This window comes from Drosophila kikkawai, chromosome 2L (genome assembly GCF_030179895.1).
Source record: "Drosophila kikkawai strain 14028-0561.14 chromosome 2L, DkikHiC1v2, whole genome shotgun sequence".
Lineage (NCBI taxonomy): Eukaryota > Metazoa > Arthropoda > Insecta > Diptera > Drosophilidae > Drosophila > Drosophila kikkawai.
In genome coordinates this window covers 5,857,701-5,880,841 of record NC_091728.1, presented here as the reverse complement: position 1 = coordinate 5,880,841, position 23,141 = coordinate 5,857,701, and the positions used below count along the sequence as shown (strand labels likewise).

Sequence of the window (23,141 nt, the reverse complement as noted above, 5' to 3'; positions counted from 1 at the left end):
TTAAAACTTTAACCTTGTATTTTTTTAATTAAAAGTGTACTACTTGTTATTGTAATTTATTAAAATAAATAAAAATTAAAATAAATAAAAACATTGAAATGTAATAAATTCCCTTGCCCACTGTGCATTGGTGTGACCGTGGCGTGCGTAGATCAAAATGTCGAAAGAGCGATAACAGCTGTTCGGCCAAAGTTGCCAACTGCATTGTGGCGAAGTGAAGCGGGCTGAGAACCAATATTTATCCCGAGTTTTTCCTTTTTTTTTTTGTTAAAAGTGGCCCCAACCAGGCAAAACATTTACAGTTTTCGCTTCGGAGTAACCTCCGGCAGCCAGTCTGCTTGCAGTACATCTTTGTTTTGCTGCCTGCGCGAAGATTCCGAGAAGAAAAGAAGCCTTTCCAAAAAGTGCATTTGTTTACACGCCACGATTTTCTTGAGTTGAGCCCCCCGCAACAGCCATAATGAGATCGGATAACTTTCGGTTGATTGCCGAGGTTGCCAAGCGGCGGCCGCTCTGGGACACCAACATGGCGATGGCCTGTCGCAAGGACGAGTTCCTAACGCAGTGGGCCGGTGTGGCGCACCATATGCAGTTGGACAGTGAGTGTGCTGGGCCGCCCAGGCTCCACCACACAGCTAGAGGCTATTAATAACTCCCGTATTCTTTCAGTCTTAACCTGCAAGAAGCGGTTTAAATGCCTGCGGGATAGTTACCGCGCAGAGGTGCGCAAGATCCAGCAGAAGCGCATCACCATGTCCCACTGGCCGTACTTCCGGGCTCTGGAGTTTCTGCGTCACATCTTCGATCCCCAGTGCCTGGTCCCATTTCCGCCGGAACCCTTTGACGGTGTAGCCGAGCTGGCGGAGAACTACGAGATCAGCGGGCTGGGAGACTTCTCAATCGATGTGGATGTGGATCTGGACAACGATGACTCTGTGGACTTTGAGATCATTGGAGATATTTTCAAGCGGGAATCCGCAGAGCGTCAGGATTCGGGCTCTGATCTAGGTTCGGCAACCCGGCAGCGAAAAGCAGACAGCTCGACGGCCACAAAATTGCCCAACTCGGACCCGGAGCTGTCGCCCAGACTGCTCTCGCCGCTAAATCTACCCCCCAATCACGCATTACTGCCAACCCCGCCACCGCCATCGAAGAGGTGCCGTCGCCGGAAGACCTCGTCCTCATGCGACGGGCCTACTTCGAGTGGCTACAGCAGCAGCCATCAGGATAAAGCCGCTGCAGTCGTGGATGCCGCCATGAAGAACGATTCAGACTACAGCTTTCTGGTCAGTCTCATGCCACACTTGAAGTCGCTGTCCACCATGAACAATCTCCGGTTCCGTGTGGAGGCGAACCGCCTGTTAATGGACCTCAACAGAGAGGAGCTACAGCGGCAGCCACAGGAGAGAGGACTAGGCGGACTGCCCAAGCTGACGCCTGCACCGGACTCCAGCTTTGCCACGGAGCAGGATCAACAGCATCTTTCCAATTCCAGCTACTACTATGAGCATGAGAAACATAATGGTGGCGCCGCATCCCCGTCGTCATCCGGCTACGTGGACATCTCAATGGTCGAGTGCGATGTTAAGATAGAGAACGAACCCCTGCTTTGATCTGAAGCACACCTCTTGTTCTGCTGCATCCAAATTTTAATTATAGAATATTACATTCTTATGAAATATGTTAAAAGTACCATTTACAACCACATTCTTCGATTTTGTAGCCTTAACCCAACCTCTATTTTGTCGAACATTTATGTTTAATTCGCATTATTCCCTGAAAAGTGAATGTTTTCAGATGATTTATGTGCCGCAACCAATTTTATATATATTATTTGGGTTCCATTATATGGGTAAAATAAAGAAAACAAACCAATGAGATGTCTTTTTTATGCCCGTGCAGGGTAATTTTAGTCAAGAAATATATATTTGTGTATGAACGAATATAAAATACATAAAAGTAGTTGTTATAGAAACGGTCAACAAAAGAAAAAATTTTTATTTCGCCGTTTTTAAAAATATTTGTATCTATATAACTTTTTTATTACAGAATTTCAGTTTTAAATAAAAAAAAACGAACTATCATATTATAGATATTTTTTTATGATTACAAATTTTATAAAATAATTTATTTTCATTTCCCGCGCTTTTTTTAAATGAGCATGAGGGGTTAAAATTTGTTCATGAAATGGTCACACTCAGCATTACTTTCCACACAAATCTAGTATTTTTTCCCAGCCACTTTCGCACTTCGGTTGGGTCAAGTGGACGGTCACACTGCTCGTACTGCTTGAAAAGCAGAAAGTGAAAAAAATATTCCCACAAGTTCAACAAATTGAGCGAGTTTTAAGCGGAAAACAGCTCCATTAAACCGAGCCCGTGTTTTCCATTTGATCGGCGCTCAATCACAGACCGTATGCGGCGCCTGAAGAAACTGAAGAGCGTGACGGGGACGCAGGATGGCGGCGATGCAGCGGAGAGCCGGACGACGGCAGCCGCATCCGCTGAAACGGATACCAACGGCGGCGGCGGCGCCATTAGCGGGTCCGGCGTGGCCGGTGGCCTGAACATGGATATATTTAAGCATTTTGACAAGGCCGGACGGAGCGAATTGTACGTGGTTACCACGGCTCAGACACCGATACAACTGCAGCTACTGATATACACACACGCACACACACTCGCGCATCACTCAGCACAGTGGCTGCCGTCAGTTAGTGTCCTGCGGAATATTCGCGCGCTCTTGTGTCGCCTGTTTGGGCTTCTGCTGCACACGGATAGCACTCAGCTAAACTAAACGTTTCCTTTTAGCCTGAAGTACCTCAAACAGCAGCTGCAGGATCAGACGGACGGAGTTGTCTACGATCGGAATGGTGTCTTCAAGCAGGGGGTGTCCAATGCCATCTACGAGCTGCTCTGGCATGCGCTGCGCTTTACCCACAAAAAGGATCTGGTGATCCACCTGCTTGGGGAAATAGTGGTGAGTACAAGGGCACTGGGTCTTCTCCAGGATGGGCTTAACTTAACTGGTTTTTCAGCCCCTCCACGAAGGTCTGCCTAGTCTCATAGTGGATGTGGTTAACATTCTGGATAGCGAAACGTCGCTTATGACTGAGGGATTGCATGAGGAGCGTCATGCCTTTGTGCAGCTGGTCAAGGACATGGACAAGGTGGTTCCCGAAAGTCTGTTGAAGGAGCGCTTGGAAATCGACACGCTGCAGGATGTGGGCATTGTGAAAAACAAGAGCTTCTACTCCAAGTTCATCAAGGTCAAAACCAAGCTATAGTATGTATATGAAAACATGTTTTCTGATGGCTTTTGCATTCCTTAAAATTGATATATTTCCCTTTAGCTATAAGCAGCGTCGCTTTAACCTGTTCCGGGAGGAGAGCGAGGGATTTGCCAAGCTAATCACTGAGTTAAATCAGGACTTTGAAGATAACACCACGCCAGAGAGCATTATGGACATAATCAAGTCTCTGATAGGTAAGGAAAATGATGCCTGAGTCTTACTGTGATTTCATTTGGGTTCCACTTTGTTCCCTAGGCTGCTTTAATCTGGATCCCAATCGCGTGCTGGACATCATTATCGAGTCCTTCGAAACTCGCCCTGATCGCTGGCAGCTGTTCATTCCCCTGCTGAGTAGCTATATGCCAACCGGTGCCATTATATGCGAAGTCCTTGGCTACAAGTTCTGCCACTTCAAGGACTCGCACACTCCCCGCAGCCTGTATCATGTCTGTGCCCTCTTGCTCAAGCACGGCGTCATCCAGCTGGACGATGTGTATGTCTGGCTGACTCCCAATGATGGGAGCATCAAGGCAGACTGGGAACAGGATATGGCGGATGCCAGGGAAATGGTGCGCAAGCTTAATCTTATATCCACCAACAAGAAGGACGAGGACAAGGACCCGCCACCGCCGCCCTCTGTGAAGAAATTCGACGAGGTAACTAAACAGTTCGCTTACAGCAAACAATCTTTTTATATTAATCACTTACTTGACAGGAAAAGTACAATGCAAATCAAAAGTTTGGCCTCTGCGAGGCCCTACTCAAAGTGGGAGACTGGGAAAATGCATACCGGATCATCCAGAAACTGCCAGAGCAATCTGTTGTCTACCAGGAGCCCATCGCCCGTGGCATTATCGATCTAATCCACTTCACCGTGGAACACGTGTACTACAAGATGTGCTTTAAGGCGCCCATGGGTCGAAAGCAGAGTCGCAGTCGCTTGTACGAGGATGTCAAGCTGGTGGCCAAGATGCAGGCCAAGGATTTTGGCGACTTGAGAAAGTACATCTGGCCGATGGCCAATGTCCTGGGACCGGGCATGCACCTGGACACTGTGCTAATGTACAAGCTGATCCGCATCATGAACAAACTGGTGGTGGACATGGGCGTGGATAGCATGAATGGACCGCCGCCGAACTCTGAGGCAGAGCAGCACTACTATGACATCATCAGCTGCCTGGATGCCTGCATTCTGCCATCCCTGCTCTACCTGGACAACAACTGTTCCATGTCCGAGCTGATCTGGAGTGTGCTCAAGTATTTCCCCTACCATTATCGGTACAGCTTGTATGCGCGCTGGAAGAACGACAGCTACCAGCTGCATCCCAATCTGATCCGGCGCTGTGGCCTGGCCCAGCGCGATGTCAAGGCGCTTATGAAACGAGTGAGCAAGGAAAATGTCAAGCAGCTGGGTCGTTTAGTCGGCAAGTACAGCCACTGTGCTCCCGGCCTTCTCTTTGACTATGTGAGTTTTCTCTTTCTTTTTTTCATGAATTTCTTCCTTAACTTCCTTAATTTCATCTTCAAGATCCTCCTCCAAATCCAAATCTATGACAATCTCATTGGGCCCGTCTGCGACATGCTCAAGTATCTGACTGCCTTGTCCTTTGATTGTTTGGGTTACTGCATCATCGAGTCGTTGACGTTGACTGGTCGCCTCAGGTTCAAGGACGACGGCACCTCGTTGTCCTTGTGGCTGCAGAGCCTCGCCTCTTTTTGCGGCACCATCTTCAAGAAGTACAGCATCGAGCTGAGCGGTCTTTTGCAGTACGTGGCCAATCAGCTTAAGTCCCAGAAGAGCCTGGACCTGCTGATTCTGCGCGAGATTGTCCACAAAATGGCGGGTGTGGAGTCCTGCGAAGAGATGACCAATGATCAGTTGCAGGCCATGTGTGGCGGAGAACAGCTCAGGGGAGAGGTAAGTATCTGTAATGGTTCTGTTTCTGCTTAAGATCTTAATTTTCTTCCATCTTTAGGCTGGCTACTTCAGTCAAGTGAGGAATACGAAAAAGTCGTCGAATCGTCTGAAAGAGGCCTTGGCCAACAACGATCTTGCCGTGGCCCTTTGTCTGTTGATGGCCCAGCAAAAGCACTGTGTGATCTATCGGGAAACGGCGGCGCACAGTCACTTGAAGCTAGTAGGAAATCTGTACGATCAGTGCCAGGACACGCTCGTTCAGTTTGGCACCTTTCTGGGGTCCACCTATTCGGTGGACGAGTATGTGGAGCGTCTACCCTCGATCATAACCATGCTGCGGGAATATCACATCAACACGGACGTGGCGTTCTTTTTGGCCAGACCTATGTTTACCCACCAGATAAATGTAAGTTTCCTTTTCCACGGGTATTCTGTTTCTTAATGTCTGAAAATAAGTTGATCTGCTTAAGATATGTTAATGTGGTAATATGTTTTCAACGAGTCTTTCACTTGTCTGTTTATTATCACACAGCAAAAGTACGATCAATTGCGCCGGGCGGATCCCAATGCCAAGAAGCTGAATCCCACGCAGAAGCTGCAAAAGTATCTGGAGGCCACGCAGCTGATTATGAACCCGATCGTGGAATCCGTGCGTCCGCTGCACAGCCTTAAGGTCTGGGAGGACATCAGTCCGCAGTTTCTGGTCACCTTCTGGAGCCTAAGCATGTACGATCTGCATGTGCCGAACGATAGCTATCAGCGTGAGATTGGCAAGCTCAAGCAGCTGGCTCAGCAGGCGGCAGAGGGCAAGGACTCTAATCAGTCAAAGAACAAGAAGGAGCAGGAGCGATATATTGCGCTGATGGAAAAGCTGAACGACGAGCGCAAGAAGCAGCACGAGCATGTGGATAAGATTTTGCAGCGGTTGCAGGAGCAGAAGGATGGCTGGTTCCTGCTGCGATCGGCCAAGTCGGCCAAGAATGATACCATAACGCAGTTCCTGCAGCTTTGCCTCTTTCCGCGCTGCACCTTCACGGCTTTGGATGCACTATATTGCGCCAAGTTTGTACACACCATACACAACCTCAAGACATCGAACTTTGCCACGCTGCTGTGCTACGATAGGGTGAGTTTTTCTTTGGGATAATGCCAAGTATTTGTTACAATATGTCCCTCTGCTCATCCTTTAAAGATCTTCTGTGACATTACCTACTCGGTGACGTCGTGCACGGAGGGCGAGGCTACGCGCTACGGTCGCTTCCTGTGCGCCATGCTGGAGACCGTGATGCGTTGGCATGCCGACCAGGCGGTCTTCAACAAGGAGTGCGCCAATTATCCCGGCTTTGTCACCAAGTTCCGGGTGAGCAATCAGTTCTCGGAGGCCAACGACCATGTGGGCTATGAGAACTACCGCCATGTGTGCCACAAGTGGCACTACAAGATCACCAAGGCCATTGTGTTCTGCCTGGACTCGAAGGACTTTATGCAGATTCGCAACGCTCTCATCATTTTGATGCGCATCCTGCCCCACTATCCGGTCCTGGCCAAGTTGGCCCAGATCATAGAGCGCAAGGTGGACAAGGTGCGCGAGGAGGAGAAGACGAAGCGTCCGGATCTGTATGTCATTGCCTCCAGCTACATTGGTCAGCTGAAGCTGAAGACGCCGCACATGTTCAAGGAGAGCGACTTCCATCAGATGGCCGAGCGGCCAGGCAACAACAACAACAACAAGGAGTCGCCGCAAGGAGTTGGCGGTGACTCTGGTGGCGTTACCAGGGTAGTGTCTTTGGAGAAGGAATCCCTACCGACGACCGTTATTCCTGGTCAAGGAGCCTCAGGCGGAGCGAAGTCAGCCGCCGGAACAATCTACAGCAACGATCAAAAGCCTAGCAGCAGCAAGGATCAGGAGACTAAGCCAGGTGGGGCATGACCTTCCCTTGCAAAACCTCAACTTAAATTAATAAATATTTTCTTTTCTTTTTAGCTCCACTCACACGCATCGATCCGAGAGGCCAGAAAAGCGAGGGTCCTTCTGTGGTGTCCACATCCTCCCTATCCACCTCGATCTCCGCGTCAACCAACGACCGCGAGGTCAAACAACGAGATCTGCCAGCGCCAAGGGAATCGCAATCTCGCCACAGGGAAGAGCAGCTAGAGCAACAGACCAACAACGGCAGCAACGGTAGCAGCAGCAGACAGAGCGCCGAGGGTCGCGGCCGCGATGTGGAGCGGGACAGGCAGCAGCAGCAGCAGGAGCAGGAGCAGCGCCATGGCAGCAGCCATCGCAGCTCCAGAGAGACAGTGCGGATTAAGGAGCAGAGAACGGAAGCAGAGCAGCATCAGCGGTCGCGTGAACGCTCGCAGCGTCTGGACGAGTTGGAGGCGGCGGCGGCGGCGCAACAGCGGTCTATAAAGCGCGAGAAATCATCTCGACGTGGCGGCGGCGGCGGTGGCAATGAGGAGCGTCATCGGCATGGAGATGGCGTTGAGACGGTGGACCTCGTTGGTAGTACCGATCAACGTCACTACGAGGAATACGAGGGCCGGATGCGGGATCGCGATCTGAGTTCCGTGTCCAATGAGAGCAATGGGTCGTTACAGCACCGACAGCGTAGCCATGAGACCATTGAATATGAAAAAGGTATGTGGAACGCACATTATTATAATTTTTTATATTATAACTTGTGTATTATATTTTTAATATTTATTATTGTGTATTATATTTTTTATATGTATTATATTTTATATATTTATTATAAATAATTTTTAATATTTGTTATACTTTCACTTTTCACTTTCACTTTTTCAGTAGATTCAAAACGCCGCAAATTGGAGTCGTCCTCGAGCAGTTCAAAGGTTAGTAGCATACGGTTGCAGGCATAAGAATACGCTAAGAGACAACGGTAATAAACAACAACAACGACGACAAGCGAGACCACGATGACGGCCATATCCGGAGAGCAACCTAACACCAAACTTCAGACAGACTGCTACTCCAAAAATTCTACAAAAATCAACAAGAAAAACGCATTTTAATGTGAAAACAATACCAAATGCTGGATTCGATGGTGGACCTGACCTCATCTCTAATCTTATTTTTAAGTATCAAATGCTGTATATACCAATATTCCGGGGTATCAATTAGTCAAAAGTTGTGACAGTATAGTCAAGTGATCAGACCTACACTTTTTTGGTGTATTTAAGTTTGTTAATTAGTTGTAGATTAGTTTAAGAACACGAATATATATGGGGACCAAAGGAGGAGGCGACGCCTATGGAGTGAGGAAAGACAACGAATCGAGTTGCTTGAGACGACAAAATCTTCTAATGATAACTGGACCAGGAAGGAATCAACCTCTTCTGAAAACCTACGGAAATCATTTGTGAAAAAAAGCTGAATCTACTAAAAGCAAAATCAAAATCAACAATCAACAATCATCAAAAGATCAACTACTTGTATACATAAATGGTATACATAACGAATTAATGAAATCGAAGGAATCTGAAAGAATATTTTGGACACGAGAAATTAAAAAGAATGCTGAGCATTCTGGAAGCTGTAAGCTGGATCTAACCATAAATAGCTGTGCCCCGATGAGATTCGTGTCATATTCCCCCCTAAACGTCATGTTTCATTTGCCAATGGAATGCTTTACTTCATCTCATAAACGTAAATCAATGGTTCTTCAACCCCAAACTTGGATAGTAAATCTGCTAATGTGGAAACATTGAAAACAACAACTGCAATCTAAGCTACAACAGTTGTTTATAAAAATAACAATAATATATATATCTGGCGCTGGAAGTTGAGAAACTTGATATGGATACCTTGACCTGATCGACTCACGTTCCGAGGACGTAACCCTCTCTTCAAGGAAAAGAAATTCTTCAAAATAATTGAAATAAAAGCATATCATCACCGTCATTAACGAAGCATCTTACGCATTCTGGACCTGGAAAATCAACTTCAACTTCTAAGCAAAGAATACGGAAGGATCTCTACCCCTGCCTTGTATCCTGTGGAAGCCAAGCTTTGTGGGCGCCTGTATAAATCCGTGTGGATCCTGTCATCGACTCTGATTACCTGTGCAGCGCAGTTTAGCTCTTAATTCGTTCGATCTTGAGACTGTGCACGGGGTAAGTGATAAGCGCGTGGAAAGGGCAGCGGATTAAACTTAAGCCAAGTAACAGACTCAAAAAATAAAGGAAGGGTTTCCCCAAAGACAGACCTAGGCAAACACCATTGTTTGAGCATATTCACACTTTGTGAATTTCATTCAGGAGACGTGCAGACGTGCAGAGAGATAATATTTATTTATATTTACAACCATTAATCCTGTGCCATTGCAGAAGGTGGAAGAACTGGTGGACAGCGTGAAGAAGGCGCGCGGCATCAAGACCAAAGAGCGCAACAAGGACAAGCTATCGGATGAGGAGCGCGACGCGCGCAAGGATCGCAAACTAGGACGCAAACGTGATCGCGCCGAGGAGTCCAATAGCAGCGAGCACAAGCGTCGCCGCGAAGGTGAGAGAAGACTTATTTGCCGAATATTCAAGACATTCAAGAACGAACGATTTTAGCACAAAATGGCGAGGACGAACAGTTGCGGGAGAGAGAGCAGCGACACAGGGTGAGTTTTTATGCCAATAATAACAGTCTAAGAAGAAAGAGAGGTATTTGATTAGCCACCTGCACATTGTGTCATGCCTAGCGTAGGGATTTATATATACAAAAAGGATATGTCCAAATTGTTTCGCTTAATATCTTAAGGTCGTCAAATATCGTTATCGCCTCTCTGAGACAAATTACCTCGTAAGAAATTGTAGTAAATAATGAAAATCGTTCTCCTTCATAGGAAAAATCACCCCGGGAGCGTTCACACGAGAAATTTGATAGAGAAAGAGGCGCAGGAGCAGGAGGCGGGAGCAGCAGTTCGCGAGGCGATGATCGGCAATACAGCATCAGCAAGTCCACTCGCTCCTCCAGAGTCAACTATTGAAATGAAATTAGGAATATTGCTTCCCCAATTAATTGTGCATATTGCGGAGCACAGCATTTTGTTTATCTTTTAATTTAAATTTGAATTGTTCAACAGGATCAACTTGTCGGTTGCATCGGAAAGAAGAATATAATTTTGAATGTTTACAATTTTTTAAGTGACTAAAAGAGACAAATCCAAACAATTACACCAATGTAAAAACTAAAAACTAAAAACTAAAAGCCTGTTTTAATTACTCAATGGGTTTTCATATTTGTAATTTGAATTTTTCCAAATTAAGTTTCTCGAGTAAAATTTTCATTTAGTTTTAAGTACAAAATAAAATTGTGTATAATATAAGCGGTTTGAAAATATGAAATTTAATTATTTTATTATATTGTTTTACAATTCTTTTATAAAGACCACCCCAAAACCCAAATAGAATACATAAAATACCTTTATTTCGAATCAAATTTTATTCAATTTAAATTAATTTGTTACATTTAACAGTTGAACTTGAGGTTTAATCTCGATTTAAAACACGCATATCCGATATCTATTAACAAGCTTGCCACTTACGTTTATTTTATAACTTTTCTATTCATTTTTATTCTTTGTTTTGTGTTTTTTTTTGTTGTAATTTGTTTACTTTGAAAGTGTTCCTGAGGTCTTTTTTTTTAGGTAGGTACCGGCTTGGCTTGCAGCTGCTTCGCTTCCACAGTGATGAGAGAACTATTTGGTTGAATTGTTTATCTTTGATTTTTATTAAATAAAATATTAACAATTCCGATTAATTGGTTAGTTTTAGTTGTTGTTGCTTTTGGCGCCTAAAATGGGACTTTGACTTTGACAAAAGCCAAATCACATAAATAATAAAATAATATCCGAAAATGTGTGTTAATTGATTTAGTTCTGTGGCTGATCCTCTGGCGCCGGCAGCTTCTCCCAGGTGGGCTCCACGCCCCAGATCTCGCGGGCATACTCGGCGATGGTGCGATCCGACGAGAACTTGCCGCTGGACGCAATATTGTTGATGGACATCTCCAGCCACTTGGCTTGGTTCTGCAAATAATCAGATTGAAGTAAAGGTTTAGCCAAAAGTGCTAAAAAACCTTCAGTTTCTAGACACTCACCTGGTAGGTCTTGGAGACCAGATCCTGGGCCTTGATGTATGCCTCGTAGTCGGCCAGCAAGTAGTAGTGATCGTACTTGAGCAGAATGTCGGCAATGTTCTTGAATTCGTTGGGATTGCCGGGGCTGAAGAAGCCACCCTGGATCTGGTCGATCACCTGCTTGACCTCCGGGTTGGTGCTGTAGTAGTCGTTGGCGTTGTAGCCCTTCTTCTTGAGCGCCTCCACCTCATCGACGGTCATGCCGAAGATGAAGATGTTGTCCAGGCCCATCTCCTCGGCCATCTCCACATTGGCGCCATCCAAGGTGCCGATGGTGAGGGCACCGTTCAGCTGGAACTTCATGTTGCCGGTACCGGAGGCCTCTGTGCCGGCGGTAGAGATTTGCTCGGAGAGATCAGCGGCGGGCATGATCTTCTCGGCGAGGGTAACGCGGTAGTTCTCCAGGAAGATGACCTTCAGCTTGTCGCCAACGATGGGATCATTGTTGACCACATTGCCCACGGCGCAGATGAGCTTGATGATCTGCTTGGCCACATAGTAGCCGGGAGCAGCCTTGCCGCCGATCATGATTGTCCTGGGCGTGAAGTTGGCTGTGGGATCCTTCTTGATCCTGTTGTACAGGGTGATGATGTGCAGGCAGTTCAGCAGCTGGCGCTTGTACTCGTGGATGCGCTTCACCTGGATGTCAAACATGGAGGATGGGTTCACCTTGACGCCGTAATCCTTCTCCAGGATGGCGGCCAACTTCAGTTTGTTCTCCTGCTTGACGCGGGCCACGTTGCGCTGGAAGTTCGGGTCCTTGGCCCACTTCTTCAGGGCAACCAACTGATCCAGATGGACTGGCCACTCATCGCCGATCTTCTCGGCAATCAGATCGGACAGTCCGGGGTTGCAGAGCAGCAACCAACGACGGGGGGTGATGCCGTTGGTCTTGTTCTGGAACTTCTTGGGATCCATTTCGTAGAAGTCGTGGAAGAGCGAGTCCTTCAGGATCTGCGAGTGGATGGCAGCCACGCCATTGACGGCATGGGAGCCCACAATCGACAGATGGGCCATGTTGATGCGCTTCTCGCCATCCTCCTCCACCAGGGACATGCGACGCATGCGGTCCAGGTCCTCGGGGAACTTCTTCTTCACATTCTCCATGTGCAGGAAGTTGATGTGGTAGATGATTTGCAGATGACGGGGCAGGATCGACTCCAGCATGGACACCGGCCAGCGTTCCAGAGCCTCTGGCAGCACGGTGTGGTTGGTGTAGGCACAGCTCCTGGTTGTGATATCCCAGGCCTTCTCCCAGTCCAGGTGCTCCTCGTCGACCAGGATGCGCATCAGCTCAGGGATGGCCAGCGACGGATGGGTGTCGTTCAGCTGGATGGCCACCTTGTCTGGGAAGTGATCGAAGGAGTTGCGGACTGCCTCCCGCGATCCGAACTTCGAGGCCTTGTAGCGGCGGATAATGTCCTGCAGGGTGGCGGCGCACATGAAGTACTCCTGCTTCAGACGCAGCTCCTTGCCCTCGAAGAAGTTGTCGTTGGGGTACAGCACACGGGAGATGTTCTCAGCTAGATTACGATCCAGCACGGCCTGGATGTAGTCACCATCGTTGACTGGAGGAGTGAACAGGAACAAATAGGTTAGACTTTGGTTCTCCCTCAAAGAGGTTTTACAGGTACTTACAGAACTTCAGGTTAAAGTCGATGGGCGACTTGGCGGACCACAGACGCAGCGTGTTCACATGGTTGTTGCCGTATCCGGGAATGGGATTGTCGTAGGGCATGGCGAACACCCTTTGGGTATCCACCCACTTTTTGCCCTCGGGCGTGTCGATCACGCGACCGTAGAAGTTGATGGGCAGCATGAACTCGGGACGGGCCTTCTCCCAGGGATTGCCATAACGCAGCCAGTCATCGGGCTCCTCCACCTGCTCACCGTTCTTGATCTTCTGGGCGAAGATGCCGTACTCATAACGGATGCCATAGCCATAGGCAGCCAGGCCAAGGGTGGCCATCGAGTCCAGGAAACAGGCGGCCAGGCGACCCAGACCACCGTTGCCTAAACCGGCATCCTCCTCCATCTCCTCCAGATTCTCAATGTCCAGACCCAGCTGGTACATGGCCTCCTCGCACTCACTCTGGATGCCCAAGTTGATCATGGTGTTGGTCAGGGAGCGACCCATGTAGTACTCAAGCGACAGGTAGTAGACGCGCTGAAAGTTAATGGGAGAAGGGAAATCATTAGTAAATTGGATTTTTTGATGAATTGAAGGAAGGATGAAGTACAGGAGTGGCCTAATTTGTGTGGAAGTTCAAGGAATTGAATTACAAATTATAATGAGCCATGTCAAGAAAAGGTAAACAGAAAATAGAGAAGAAAAATGTCCATAGAATAAATATAAATAATAGAAATAACTCTTGAAATATTAGTAAGTTTAACTAATAATAATATTAATAACTTAATTAACAAGTGAATAATTATTGTTAAATTAAGAAAGACTTTTTAAGACCCAAAAGGTAAAGCTGGCATTCTAGGTACTCTTAATGATCTTAAAAAAATTGGTTTAAAATTTAAGTTAATAAAATATTCTTAAAAAATCCAACCGTAATCTTAAGATCAAAATATATCACGCATCGAAGAGCATAATCCAAGTGTTTGAAGAGCATTAATCGCTCAGCTTAAGAGAGCCGTGATCATAAAGCTCACTACCAAACCAGTTTGGTTTTGATATTCTCGTAATGATCAGCCAAGTGCAAGGCTCAACTGTACAGTGCACACACCGTTCCCCCCTTACCCAGGTAAGCCCGATAAGGAGGCGCTAGCCCAGTTATGCTTGGCCAGAAGGTCACCCAGTGCCCCCTCTTATCAGCCCAGGAATCGTTAGCTAATTTCAGGGCAACCCAACTGGGGAACTATAAATAGAGGAAGGCATTCATAATCAGCGACTCGACCGATCGATGTTACGAGGGCATTTATTGTTGTTTATGGCTATAGCCCGGCAACAACCGATTGCAGGCTGCACCTTGCATGCTGAGCAAACATCATGGCAGAGCATGGATCTACCTCCGGAATCGGGATCACTATCTCCGCTCCAATGCTGGGCTGATCATCGATCGTTAATCGACTATCACGGATCACCGATCATCCATTGACGACAACATCGCCGACAGTGTCGCCGGTGAATAGCTAATGGCTCCAAGGTATGCTTAATCCTTATCAACATCCCATGTAATCTTCAACTCAAAACGCATACCGTCGGCGCATGCTGATTTCAGTTGTCTGATGCTATGTGATCCGGTGGAAAAACTATAGCTAATTAGTGCGGAATGTTTGGCGAGCGTGTCTCTGTGTGCATATTTGTAGGTGAAAGGGGTTAAGGCGCCACTATAGCGGCCTTATTTTCGATTATTTCGCCAACTATTAGCAGATAAGATATGCTGGATTAGGTAATGGGTGAAATTATAACTATTAATTTAGAAGGAGGGGGATGTGTTGGTTTTCTAATACACTGTTGGTGTGATTAAAGAAGGATTTTCTGAAAATACTTTAAAAAACATTTTTTTCATTTATAATATTTCATGTACCCTACTATATAATCTATCTTCTATATACCCAATCTAAAAATGAAAGCATTATAATGAAAATCCCGATAATCAATTTTGAGATTACCAAATGTATAAAAAACGATTCTAAGCATGACCTTTTCCCCGGCACCCCAAAAAATAATGTTAATAACCTAGTTAGCTTATCTAATCGGATGGATGGATGCCTGGGATGGAGCCCCACAACAAACCATGAGTAATCTTTTAGCCCCAATAAAAAGCTTTTCGAGTCATTCAACTGCCGGTTGTGATATTTCTTTTCCCAGCTGTTCCGAATTCTGGTGTGTAGGGTCTCTCGCCGAACGTTCTGGCCAAATCCGAACCTGAATTAAGACCCCAGACATTTGTTGTTTTTATAATTTTTTTGCGGCTTTGATAATGAACAACGACAAGGCCTCGACAACAAAACTGCCGGTCCGATATTTGTTTGCTTTTATTGTTTATTGTTTTTCACCTGTATATGCAATCAATTGATTGGCCTGCATTGGTGCATAGGAAGTTGGAAATTTGATAGTCGTTGAACGCATTTAATTGGGTTTCCATGTGCCGGCAATAAGTCACCAAGCATTGTACTTTCGTTTTAGTCAGACTGACTTGCTTGTCAAAGGAAAGCTTCAATTGCGGAAAATTACACGGAAAAATAAATAAATAACTCTATTATGCCCCGCTGAACTTTCTTCAATTTGCATAATTTGCTACAGAGCTAAAGGGTCGCCAAGTACGCTTCAATTAACTCTAACTACTCGGCTACGCATAACAACAGCTGTTTGTGTATCTGCGAGATATAATCGAAGTCTCGGATACAAATGAAATATATATCTCTCCATTTCTCTCTCGGCGTTCAAATGGTTGCGTGAGCTAATTGCATGCGAGGGGACAACTAAACAGAATCGGGCCTACATATTTAATGGGACATATAAAAGTTCCACAACCTGAACAAGCCAAGAAAATATATATATAACTGAAACGGCAGCCAAAATAAAACCCCAGAGAGAGAGTATGAGTGAGAGGAAAATAAAATAAAAATGGGGGAAAATTTTCCTTTTGATATTTTTGTCAGTTGTTGTTAATAACCTTTGATTGACCTTGAAAAGATGTGTGTCGGTAGTGCCTCTTTTTTTTTTTGGCCGCCACCGCGGCAGTTTCCACAAATTAGTTAAATTGAAAATATTTATGACCGAAAAAGTATACATATATGGGCCGCTTGAAATTGCTCGTGGTCAATGGGAAATTAATAGAAACATTCGTAGTTGAGTCTGCTGGGTGGGCATAGAAATTGAAAGTGATTTAAGCTGACATTCAGCAAGGACAAAAATGTTTAGTTTCTCTACCGATGCTGCGAAAATTTTGCTAATGAAAAGCTCACGCTTTGGGCACGTGCTAGGTTGGCTTCGACTTTGGGTTTAAGTATTTGTCAGTATATTGTATATTGTGTATCTGATGGATACACTCGCTCGACGCTGGCCAAAGGGGAGGTAATTGATGTGTTTGCCGTCGAGAATGCCGCACACACTTGACTTACTTAAGTTGCATTTTCTTGGGTAATATTTGAGAAAATTGGGACAGCCAAGAATATTACACGGAAAAAATTAAGGTCATTTGGAATTAATTTAGTTTCTTTGAAAGATGTATTCCACTTTGTTTAGAAATATTTTGATATGAGTTTTATATTTTAGTTTGGGTTAAAATTTTTTTATTAAACATTATTTAGGATTCTTATTTTTTTAATTCCTAATATAAGAACAAGTTCATCCTCCCCTTTTTTTTATAATATAGGTATTGTATTTATTTAAATGTCATAAATATGTTTAGATTTATACATAAGTAGCTCTGCGACAGCTGCTGTTCGAGTAGCTATTTATATGATGTTGTTGCTTCCTCAGCTGGCGGTGAGGGGGAAAATCTCAAATGGGAGGGAAATTCAGGGGTAAAAAAAATCGCCGGCTTTTTAGCACATTTATTTTTTTTATCACACCCATTTTAATTTGTTGCAGTGAAAGTTTCAGACATTTTTAAGTTTTTTTCACACGTTTTTGGCATTGATCCCAATGCATTTTTGCTTTTCTTTAATTTGCAAGCAATTAAAGAAAACGAAGCAAAACACAAAAGCGTGGGAAAGCAATAAAAACCGAAAATGCAAAAAGTGCAGAATAAATCAGAGAAGAAGTGAGAGAGAGAGAGCAAGAGAGAGATGGTAAAGACAGGGAATGGAAAAGGCCGAAAAAATGTCGTAATAGCCAAAAAAATAGGAAAAATATTTTAGTTATCCAAATTTTTTATTGAAGTTTGCAGAAGAGGATAATTATAGAGGGGAGTTACCCTAAATCTAGGTTTAAATTTTATGTTTCATTCAAAGGAAGTTATTTAATAAAAATATATATCCGAAATCTCCTACAATTAATAACTTTAAACAGCTTAAAATCCCTAAGGGATGTAAAGGGCTCAGTGAAAGTAAGGTTAGAGAACTTTTTTTTTATGCTCTTTTGGAAATTTCCACGGAGTAGGTGACCCTGGGTAAAATCAATAAGCGGGTGGGGGCCTCCGCCCGCCGCCGCGCCGCCACTCCAGTTGAACTCACCTTGGGATCCTTCTCGTAGTAGTGCTGCTGTGTGCGAATCCACCGGCCCACCATGTTGTCCTTGACGGTGTTGGCCAGGGCAAAGTAGTAGTCGCGCAGCGTGGACACATTACGATCCTTGACGAGCGTGTAGTGCAGGTGGCGATTGAAGTTCTTCTTCACCTCGGTCACATTGCCCACCTCCGCGATGCCGCGCACCGAGATCTGCTTGCGCCGATCCGCGTCCGATTGGGGCTTCGACATGGCGTTGTCCTAGTTAAAATATCCTCTCACTCTTCTCTATATGTATTGCTACTCTGATTCCGTTGCGTTGCGTGGGCGCGCGTGTGTATGAGATGCGAAAGGCGAATGCGAATGCGAAGAGGAGACACAACCCAGACGACCGTTCACTGCAAAATCCGGAATAATTCTCACGCCGCGCTGTGCATTATACTTCCCGGAGCTTTTTTTCTCGAGCTTTCGGCTCTCTCTTCATCGTTCTTCGCTTTCTTCGTCACTCTCTATCTGCGGCGCTCTTGTAAACAACAAGCGAAGTAGAGGCAGCGTTTCTTATCAGCTTTCTGATGTGAGTCTCCTTGCACTGCAACAAAATGCTATTTCTACCTTCCCTCTATCACGCTCTCCCGCCTGCATTGCTCCCTCCCAGAGTACTCTCCCCAGGGGTTCCTCCTATACGACTCCCTCTCTCCTAGTCTCTCTGCTCTCTGTGTGCCCCAGTCACCTTGTGCGAAGGTCATAGTATTGTCATGCGTATTGTTGTTTATTTTCTGTTTTTATTTCAACTTTTCGTATGCTTTTTGTTTGCTTGGCGGCGAAAAGCCTGGCTGGCGCCATCTGCTTTTGGCTTGGAGCTTCTAGAACAGCTGGCAGAAAGTTTCTTGAACAGCTGTGAGTGGGGCTTAACTTTCGAAGATATGCTCCACCTCTGACACCCCCTTCCACCTTTTTCTGCAAACTGTAAATCATCATATTTTAAAAATCAATATAAACTATATCAAAATCTAATCCATCTGGAGATTGTAAGGTGGTGTAAGTGGTGATTTAATTTTTAATTATTTCGTTTCTGAAAATAATGACAAATTTTGTATTTTTTTGATTGAACTAGTATATCGGAACCGATTAAAAAAAAAGTCAGAGCTTGGAGCTTCTACAACAGCTGTTAGAAAAGAATATTGGCGGGTTCCCGTTTGAAGTTTAAAATTATTAATTTATGATAAATAATTTATATTTATTATAAATAAATAATAGGTTGTGCTTACTGCACTTGTACTTTTCTTAGGAAGAATAACTATCTAGAAAATATAGACTGTGCATAATTAGTCTAAATAATTATGCGGGTATTAATTAATTGGAATTCATAATAGTAATAAAAAGTTTTACTTAATTAACTTAAAGTAAACAAAAATTAAACAAAACTTTATAGAAAAACAAAAACTTTTTAATTCAATTTTAAGTCTAAGTTGGCTTTGATAAATAATTTATATTAAAAGATAAATGTAAAAATCAAAATAATAAAAAATGTAATTATAACATTTATAATCAATTATTATATTTAAGTTCAAATTTTTATTTTATGTGCGATTAAAACTTTTCTACAGTTCCATCATTCCATCATTAACGCTTCGGGTCTGATGAAAAGTGTGTTAAAAAATTCCCTTTTGCACTTTGTTAAAGAAATGTTTATTTTCCCATCATTTGTTCTTTGCTTACCGGCAAGGACAAAGAGCATCTGCAATTCTATCCAAACAATTTAGTTATTCCATTTCTTGTTTATTACTTCCCATAATGGCACTACCATGTTCAACTACTTGGGAATGCATGCGGAAAGGTCCTTGAAAGAGGTGCCTGGGAAAATGGACGAAAATATTGGGGGGGCTCAAGGAGCCTCTTGTTTTCTTGTGTTCACCGTTTCGCTTTCCCTTGGCCGGGTTCGCTGTGTAAATGAAAATGATTAGCACATTTCCGGAAAAGAAAGGGAAATTCTTTTGGACATTTGCCAGGTGAGCAGCCATTTCATCCAAATGAACGTCATCATTCATAAGCTTGTCTGCTGAAAATTTAAAAACTTAATTGGAATCTGGTGAATCCCGCCAACCTTACGCTTGTTGACTCCGCCTCGCCATATGCACTATGCAACCAGTTTTTGTTTTGTTACTCCTTTTTTTTTTATGCCATAGCGAGTATTATGCACAAGTTATACTCATGCGAAAAAAAGATTACACTGAAAGAAGGCATAACTAAATTCACCAAATTCTTAATAATATTCAAAATAGTGTTTTAGGGAAATTTAAATATTAAAGCAGAGCGTGATCTGAGATATACAAAATTATTCGTTATAAAACTGCATTTAATTTTAGTATCATTATCTTGTAAAAATATGTTGAATCATTATCTAAAAAAAATAACTTAATTAAAATTAATGATTAATAAAATAAGATTTTTAGGGTTCTAGTGTGCCAACAGTGCGTATGTGCTATGCACACTCAAACAAAGAATATAAAGTATACGCACTGTTGCCTCTGCATATACACGAAAAAAATGTACCTTTCATTTTTAATTAAAGTTTTAGCAATAATGTTCCAGGCACATTTTTTTTTCGAGTGAAAAACGCTAACAAAAATAATCTCGGTTAAAAAATACGAATTTGAAGGCAAGCGGCAAACCGGGGAAAGGGGAAATTGCGGGTGAGGCGCCCTTCAAAAGTTAAAGTGTTGCCATTTTTCATTTTTTACCACGCTACCTGTTTGTTGTTGCTTGTTTGTTTGCCGCACAAAAGCTCAGGGGATATGAGTGTGTGTGAGTGGGAGTGAAAACTACTACTACTACTACTACACATACACACACACACACACAGACGAGTATGCAAACAAACACACACGAAACATATGTGAATTGCGTTTGCCGTGTGAAAAAAGAGCGATTCGAGTGCTTGTTAGAATGGAGTGAGTGCAAAGGAGCGAGGGAAAGGGATGAAGAATGGATGGCGAACACGTGAGAGATCCTGAAACTCGTTTTGCCGCTAATTGGATGCTAAAGGTGTCCTTCTGGGCGTTTGTGGCTATGTGTAAGTGTGTTTGGTTGTGGATGTGTGCGGAGTTGAAGTTGCCAAACATCATTAACACACGGCACGCCCTGACTTTCCACACTTAAACAAAATTAATTAAATTGTATACACAAATCCTAGAAGGTAAGTTTAAAAGTGTTTTTTTTTTCAAAATTACTTCTGGAAAAGGGAGGTAATTGATAAGATTTGTATATTTCAACTTTAGGATATGTTTCTTTAATTTTTAAATATTTTTTAAAGTGATTTTTGTTTATAATTTTTATTTTTGTAAAAATAATTAGATCTAATTAATCTAAAATACATTTTAAATGGCTGAAAACTTAAAATATATATAAAAATCTTTTAAACAATTTAGAAGAAATCTAAAATTGGAATTATCACCACATTTATTTTGCATATCCTTAATATTCTCTCAGTGCACCTGTCTGCAAACCAAAAAACGGTATCTCAATAATTACAATTTTTTCAAAAGCTGCTGCTTCTTACTTATGCGATGATGGGATTAAAGTTTTGGCATAATGATGTCTCATTAAATTAAATGGCAACATTTCGTAACAAAAACTGTTGTAATTTGCCAGTTGTAGCTTCCTGATTAATGCGCAAAATGGCTGGGAAAGGGATAAATGGCAGGAGTGCCTCCTTAAACTGTTTTGCCTTTTTTCAATAATCACTGCGTTTTGGATTTCGCTTTAATACGTCCCCTTGGGCAGTTTAAATGTTTGCCATAAAAAGTGTGTATCAATATCAATATTGGATATTGGCAGGGCGCCCACCGATTGCCTTGCCCCCAGGTTGTCCCTGTCCACACACCCACAAATTGATATCGAATTACAATAAAATCTGCATTTATCAAAAGTTCTCTCATACACACACACACAGATGTGCGTAACAGTTCACCTGTACATACACGTACATGCAACAGTTGTACGCTGGCATTTGTATGCGTGGCATTTTGTAACCTTTAACCCTTTTTATAGCCCAGGTATGAAGCCAAATACCAAGATGCAGCAACATAAATATAAGTCGAAAGGTGTTTTCTTTTTAAGAACGAATTATGAATGTTCTTAAATGTTAAATATTAAAGTAAAATAATGCCTTAAATTAACTATGTATTTTATAGTACAGAAAGTAAGTCTTAGATTTATAATAAGTTAATTGATGTGACTAGAAAATTTACTTATTCAAAACACAAGGAGAAAGACACCCACAAACGTCTTTTAAATAATATAAAATTACTTAAAATATTTGTGGCAACCAATAATATTTATCGTTTATGTTTCGTTTCCTTTTTATTACATAAAACTTTGCCAGGTATTAACTTCAAAAAGTTTTTGCATGGAATTGACAAATATATTCAATGTGTTCCATAGCTTATTCCACATATACAGCCATCCAATTGCCTTGGCAAACTTCAAACAAAGTCGGACATATACTTTGAAGGTGTGGAGTGAAGAGGAATTTAAGGATCCCAGTGGGAACATTCCGGGGCAAGCGTGGCCATTATGAGCTACTTAGCAACCGATTTGTGCAGCGTTTTCCTCACCTCACGCATACATAAGCGCTCTCCCGATGGCATTAGTGCCTGTCTGTCTGTGTGTGTATGTGTGCGAGTCCTGGCAAAAAATAGGAGGCGAATTGTCGAGGATTTGATGGTTTCAGGTTTCGAGGGGATCTTCGGATTCGTTTGCCCCAGTTTTGTTTCGTTTCGTAACGTTTCTCGAATTGAAATTGCTTAATTTAGCAGATAATTCACCCAACAAATTGTTTTCTTCCTCCCAACAACGCAAAAACACAACGTACACTGACACATACAAACACACCCGGACAAGGAATGTAATTAGCCCGCTTCCTGTTTTTGTTTGCCCATTTGTATTGCCTTGGCTGCTTTGTTCGCAGGATTCAAACTCTCCCATGTGGCTATTTGTATGCGATTTATGGAATCCACTTGGTTCCGTCCAAGTTGGCACTATTGTTGCGACAACTATTCAATTACCTTCCTCTTTCCCCCTTGCTCCTTTATCCACTCCCCGCCCCCCACCTGGTTACTTTCACTTCACCCCCTGTGTCATTCGAAAAGTGCCCCCAAAAGTCAATGTTTAATTGGTTCCTCCTTTGTCCCCCATCCGGAGTTTTTGGGAGCCAAACAATGCATCGAATTGGATTTCAAGCAAGAGCTATAAACATGCTTTGTGCCAAAGACAGATTCAAAGGACCTTTACCTCGGGGAATTGGCATTTATCCAAGTTAACAGACAATTGACAGCCTGATTTTCGGTGGTAATCGGTTTAATGATAATAATTGTCATTATAATTGCCATAATTGCGAGGATAATGAAGACGGGCATAAGACAATTAGACAACAGAGACATTATTGATCCTAATTAATTAAATATAGAGTGGCAACATTCATCGATTGAGTTGGGACTTGAAAGAGTTAAGAGTTTGGAATTGGAGATCAGTAAAAGACAGACATTTGTAATAAAATATTTTTGGAAATAGAACTAGATTTTACGGCAAAATTAAACAATATTTAAGTTTAAGTAATTGTTTGTATTTTTGAAATACTATTTTATTTATAAACC

The 23,141-nt window shown here is 43.3% G+C and overlaps 3 protein-coding genes across 4 annotated transcripts; 2 read left to right on the top strand and 1 right to left on the bottom strand.

The window, feature by feature from the left end:
• The first annotated feature begins 198 nt into the window (after positions 1–198).
• LOC108074615 (uncharacterized) lies at positions 199–1,875 on the top strand. Its single transcript, XM_017166738.3, has 2 exons — positions 199–599; positions 670–1,875. Exons 1-2 carry the CDS (start codon positions 461–463, stop codon positions 1,611–1,613), a joined length of 1,083 nt encoding a protein of 360 aa, XP_017022227.1. The 5' UTR covers positions 199–460; the 3' UTR covers positions 1,614–1,875.
• Positions 1,876–2,253: 378 nt separating this feature from the next.
• tho2 (THO complex subunit 2-like protein) lies at positions 2,254–10,535 on the top strand. Of its 2 annotated transcripts, none has more exons than XM_017166645.2 (15): positions 2,254–2,612; positions 2,811–2,979; positions 3,038–3,285; positions 3,353–3,486; positions 3,548–3,948; positions 4,008–4,757; positions 4,821–5,210; positions 5,269–5,616; positions 5,743–6,336; positions 6,403–7,129; positions 7,195–7,851; positions 8,023–8,066; positions 9,561–9,735; positions 9,792–9,841; positions 10,067–10,535. In XM_017166645.2, the coding sequence occupies exons 1-15, from the start codon at positions 2,416–2,418 to the stop codon at positions 10,208–10,210; spliced, it is 5,028 nt and encodes a 1,675-aa protein (XP_017022134.1). In that variant the 5' UTR covers positions 2,254–2,415; the 3' UTR covers positions 10,211–10,535. The 2 variants fall into 2 exon arrangements, with proteins under 2 accessions (XP_017022134.1, XP_017022133.1); XM_017166644.2 differs by having other exon boundaries at positions 8,020–8,066.
• Positions 10,536–10,646: 111 nt separating this feature from the next.
• Glyp (glycogen phosphorylase) lies at positions 10,647–17,903 on the bottom strand. Its single transcript, XM_017166646.3, has 4 exons — positions 17,497–17,903; positions 13,000–13,528; positions 11,323–12,929; positions 10,647–11,251 (listed from the first exon to the last, which is right to left on the bottom strand). The coding sequence occupies exons 1-4, from the start codon at positions 17,737–17,739 to the stop codon at positions 11,096–11,098; spliced, it is 2,535 nt and encodes an 844-aa protein (XP_017022135.1). The 5' UTR covers positions 17,740–17,903; the 3' UTR covers positions 10,647–11,095.
• Positions 17,904–23,141: the final 5,238 nt, after the last annotated feature.

Bases quoted from the DNA above. Each gene is read 5' to 3' on its own strand.
- LOC108074615 (XM_017166738.3), top strand. From the start codon at position 461: ATGAGATCGGATAACTTTCGGTTGATTGCCGAGGTTGCCAAGCGGCGG. The intron at 600-669 runs GTGAGTGTGCTG...GTATTCTTTCAG, and splicing joins GCACCATATGCAGTTGGACA to TCTTAACCTGCAAGAAGCGG.
- tho2 (XM_017166644.2), top strand. From the start codon at position 2,416: ATGCGGCGCCTGAAGAAACTGAAGAGCGTGACGGGGACGCAGGATGGC. The intron at 2,980-3,037 runs GTGAGTACAAGG...CTGGTTTTTCAG, and splicing joins ACCTGCTTGGGGAAATAGTG to CCCCTCCACGAAGGTCTGCC. The intron at 9,736-9,791 runs GTGAGAGAAGAC...GAACGATTTTAG, and splicing joins GCACAAGCGTCGCCGCGAAG to CACAAAATGGCGAGGACGAA.
- Glyp (XM_017166646.3), bottom strand. From the start codon at position 17,739: ATGTCGAAGCCCCAATCGGACGCGGATCGGCGCAAGCAGATCTCGGTG. The intron at 13,529-17,496 runs GTGAGTTCAACT...ATTAACTTTCAG, and splicing joins ACTACGAGAAGGATCCCAAG to CGCGTCTACTACCTGTCGCT. The intron at 12,930-12,999 runs GTAAGTACCTGT...TCACTCCTCCAG, and splicing joins CGACTTTAACCTGAAGTTCT to TCAACGATGGTGACTACATC.